General features: G+C 39.2%; 1 protein-coding gene across 1 annotated transcript; it reads left to right on the top strand.

Annotated features, from left to right (window-relative positions):
- Positions 1-517: 517 nt before the first annotated feature.
- Positions 518-2,182, top strand: LOC130824756 (protein FAR1-RELATED SEQUENCE 2-like). The gene is made up of 3 exons (XM_057689773.1): positions 518-1,555; positions 1,638-1,843; positions 1,970-2,182. The coding sequence occupies exons 1-3, from the start codon at positions 880-882 to the stop codon at positions 2,180-2,182; spliced, it is 1,095 nt and encodes a 364-aa protein (XP_057545756.1). The 5' UTR covers positions 518-879.
- Positions 2,183-4,281: the final 2,099 nt, after the last annotated feature.

Consider the following 4,281-nt stretch of genomic DNA (forward strand, 5'->3'; position numbering starts at 1 on the left):
CATTATTATCGGAATTATATATATATTGAATTTTCAGAGGCTTTATGGTAGTATATTCGAATTCAAACACGATACATTCTCTCTAAAAACTCTCTAAAAACAATACGTAAAGTTAAACAAGCTAGAACTCTAGATCGAACATCAATGGCATACCAAGACGAGCATGATAACGATCCGGTAAGTAATTAATCGGTTCGATTTTTGCAAAAAAAAAAAAATAGGAACGAAGTCGCACAAACCAGTCGCACAAAACGTGCGACTGGGAGTCGCACGTTTTGTGCGACTGCTTCAAATTTTTTTTTTTTTAATTTTTTTTTTGTATTTGAATATAATAAAAAATAAATAAATAAATAGAAGTCGCACAAAACGTGCGACTGTGCGTCGCACAAAACGTGCGACTGTTTTTGTGCGACTTCTATTTATTTTTTTTTTTTTAACTTCGAATTATAAAATTTATTTTGTTTAATTAAATTATTTTATTTTAATCTATTGTTGTGCTATAATAATGGTATTTTATTATAATTATTTTGTAGAAATAATTATTTTTTAAGTTATTATTATTTTGATATATTATGATAATGTTATTATAATTATTATTTGCAGGACTTTGAAAATTTAGGAGATAATATAGATTATTCTGATAGATTTGTTACCGATAGAGAATTTGATTCTGTAGATGATTTACATACTTGGGCTAATGAGATAGCACTAACAATTGGATTTCAATTTACACGTGCTTCATATAAAAAAAAAGAAGGGCGTTCTAGAGTGAGTCTGTACTTAAGATGTCACCGTTACGATAAAAGAAGTGTTGATTTGCATAACTTAGACAATGCTCCCCGACCAGGTTCCAAAAGTAGGGGTTGTGGGTGTAAATTTATGATTTTAGGAACTAGTCGTAACCCAAAGGAAAGACCTTGGACGGTTAGAGTGTTTCCTGGTGAAAAAGGAATACATAACCACCCGTTCTTCATGTACATAGATGGTCAAATAAGAGTAAATAGGATGACTGTGGATATCAGGCAGCACATACGAGATCTAAGTGCAACTGGCATGCAACCAGCATTTATAATGTCTTCAATTAGAAGAAATTTTCCTCGTTTTTATGCTAGTATGAATCAAATTTACAATGAGAGACAGTCAATCAGGAGAGAAGAGATGGATGGTAGGACTCCTCTTCAACACTGTCTGTATATGGCCACGGAGCATAATTATGTAGTTTGGAGGGACTTGGATAGTGAGGATCAGTTGACTAGATTATTGATTGCGAATCCAACTTCTATCCAGATGCTACGTTCGTGGCCTCATGTTGTGTTGATAGACACAACGTACAAAACGAATAAGCAAAAGTGGCCCCTTTGCGAAATCATTGGAATGACGCCAACGAATCATAATTTCTTGGTTGCATTATGTTTGATGCGAGATGAGGCGGCTGTGTCTTATTCTTGGGTGTTGGAGAGGTTGAGGGATATTTACGGGACAGTCCAGACGCCGGATGTAATCGTAACGGATCGGGATGAGGGTTTGTCTGCAGCTATTCATGCTGTCTTTCCAGGTAAACATGTTTTAATTATTAATTATCGTCGATCTATGTATTATATATTTCTGAATTAATTTTAAATTTATGTTTAATGCAGATGTACGACATCTATTATGCGTATGGCATATTGGCAATGACGTGGAGAACATGGTCGATAAATTGTGTGGCGGCAAGAAAAATCAACAGGGCCAGTTATTCAGGCAAACAAAATGGAACCCCTTGGTTAACAGTATGACGATCGCCGATTTTGAAAACAGATGGGAAGGGATTGTGTCCACTTGGTCGACTAGGAACCGGAGAGTCGTGCGATATTTTGCAGGAACATGGATTCCTCACAAAGAGAAATTTGTGCGTGCGTGGACGAATGATTGTTTGCACTTGGGTAACCAGACTACCAGTAGAGTTGAAAGTCAACACTCTTCCTTCAAGTACTACTTGGGTAGTGGTAATAGCTCATTCAATACGCTGTTTAAAAGGGCGCACGCACAAATTACGAATCAACAATCAAAAATAAGACAAGCTCTTGAGGAATCTAAGAATTCCATTTCAAGGACGTCGCGACTAAATTTTCTACGACCGTTGTATCGTCATGTTTCTATATATGCCTTGGAACTATTGATGATGGAGCACAACCGGATGTGAACCCTGGGCAGTTGTCTTTTAGAAAAATGCGGTTGTGTCATTCAAAAAACCCACGGATTACAATGCGCGTGTTACTGTTACTTGTCTATCAGGTCTAATGGTGCTTTGTACTTGGACGATATACATCCGTTTTGGAAAACGTTAAAGTATTTAGATGCAGAAGAAGACGCCAACGAAGAAGTACGGCACGCAAACGCCGATGATAAAGAGTACTTTCAATCGTTGGTGGATGAAGTTTTAAAATCCGACCCCTCAATACTACGATGCGTCTCTCAGGTACTTGAACATGAGCTACACCCCGATGGTGACGACATACCTGAGCCCGAAGCAAGTCCACCGAGGAAAGGAAGACCAATGACAAGCAGAACCTTGAGGAGAAACAAAAGTGCGTTTGAGTACAATAGATCGTCCTCAAGGGGTCGCGGATCAAGATCATCATCACGCGGGAGATCCAGTGGTAGATCAAGCAGCCGGTCGCATCAATCGTCAGTTGGAATTAACTTCAGTTTCAACTTATCAGGTACCCTTATTTCTTTTCATTTAATCTTATATGTTTTATATCTATATTGGCGTAATGATATATTGTTATTTTTTCAGATGGTGTAGCAGGTCGTGATTTTTCACTTTTTCCGTGGCCAGATCACATTCCATTTATTCTTCCGCCATATCTGTTTGATTGGATTGATGTTATAGGTGACGGTAATTGTGGATTTAGAGCTATTGCCGCCACAGAGTTAGGGGGTGAGGAAGCATGGCCTCTGTTACGACGTGCAATGAGTTTGGAAATGGAAACGCATAGAGAACAATATGCACGCTTATATTTATCAGCTGATTCGGTGGAGGAAGCTATATTCAGAATTAGTGCCCACAATAAAGGACCTGCTCCGTACGCTCACTGGTTGGAAGTGACAACACTGTATTCTGCAGCAACATTTTTAAACATAGTAATTGCGTATTATGGCTCTGCGGATGGTCATCCAATGTACAATTGTTTAGTGCTTCCTTTAAGAAGAACAGGGGGAACGCATGGCGTAAATAAACTTATACATATTCTTTGGGTAAACGGGAATCATTATGTTCAACTTTTAATGAACGATGATTCATCTCCACTGCCGCCAGTCCAACAAAATTGGAGAGCAGCTAACAATTCATGTGCAGATTTAGAAAGACAATATCGTAATAGGATATCACTTTGGAGTAGAATGTGCAACATACAACGACAACAGCATAATAACACCGCCGGAGACGCGATGAATTTAGATTCTCCATAGTGTTTATATATAATTCAATTGTTCAAACGATTAAAAAGTTGTTCATACATAAAGATTAAATACAACAATTGTTCATGCATTACAAAACAGGTAAATGTCTATTAGGGGCTGCGCCCTCTACACTCTTGCCATTCGGAAAACAACTCTCTAAGATCCTCTAAATACATATCAGCAGCATCTTTTTCCCGAGGCGTCATTTGAGAAATAGCTGGCATCCTAAGCAATGGTGCAAGTCGAGTTGGAAATTCAGCAGCAAACTGTAAAACCAGACAATTGCAAAGTCAATACATGTTATGAAACATAAAAATAAAATACATAATTAGGAACACTAACATATTCGACTCTGTTATCCGCAGCACCAAACGCAGCAGCAGGTCCTTCACCTGGATGAGAAAACAGTGGGAAGACACTCTAAACCAGTCCACGTAATCCGGGGCAGCCTCTGATGGAACCGATGCGCGACGCAGTGCCTGCTCCACTACGCGGGCACAGTAAGGGAACCTACTCCACATCTCCGTAAACATACAAGAAGAAGCGAATGTAACTGAGTAGGAGCCCTGTGCTGGTCGGAGAGCTTAGGTAGGTCTCAGCGGAGCCGGGGGAATCTCCTGTGCAAAACCGAGCTGCCTCACTGTCCTCTCAGGCAAATAGACCTCCACGATATCGAAACAGGTGATACCACCGATATAAGAGGTACGTGGGTGCTCGTTCAATAAAGACCTATCATAAGTCAAGTACGGAGTCCACTCCACCTGCTCACAATGAATATAATACATAATCAACATAACATCTCTGCCCTTGACAAGTTAAACAATTAAGTTTGAAGTC

Source organism: Amaranthus tricolor, chromosome 10, assembly GCF_026212465.1.
Source record: "Amaranthus tricolor cultivar Red isolate AtriRed21 chromosome 10, ASM2621246v1, whole genome shotgun sequence".
NCBI lineage: Eukaryota > Viridiplantae > Streptophyta > Magnoliopsida > Caryophyllales > Amaranthaceae > Amaranthus > Amaranthus tricolor.

Coding starts and splice junctions, on each gene's coding strand:
- LOC130824756 (XM_057689773.1), top strand. CDS start 880: ATGATTTTAGGAACTAGTCGTAACCCAAAGGAAAGACCTTGGACGGTT. Junction 1,556..1,637: donor TATTCATGCTGTCTTTCCAG/GTAAACATGTTT, acceptor TGTTTAATGCAG/ATGTACGACATCTATTATGC. Junction 1,844..1,969: donor CGACTAGGAACCGGAGAGTC/GTGCGATATTTT, acceptor TCTTCCTTCAAG/TACTACTTGGGTAGTGGTAA.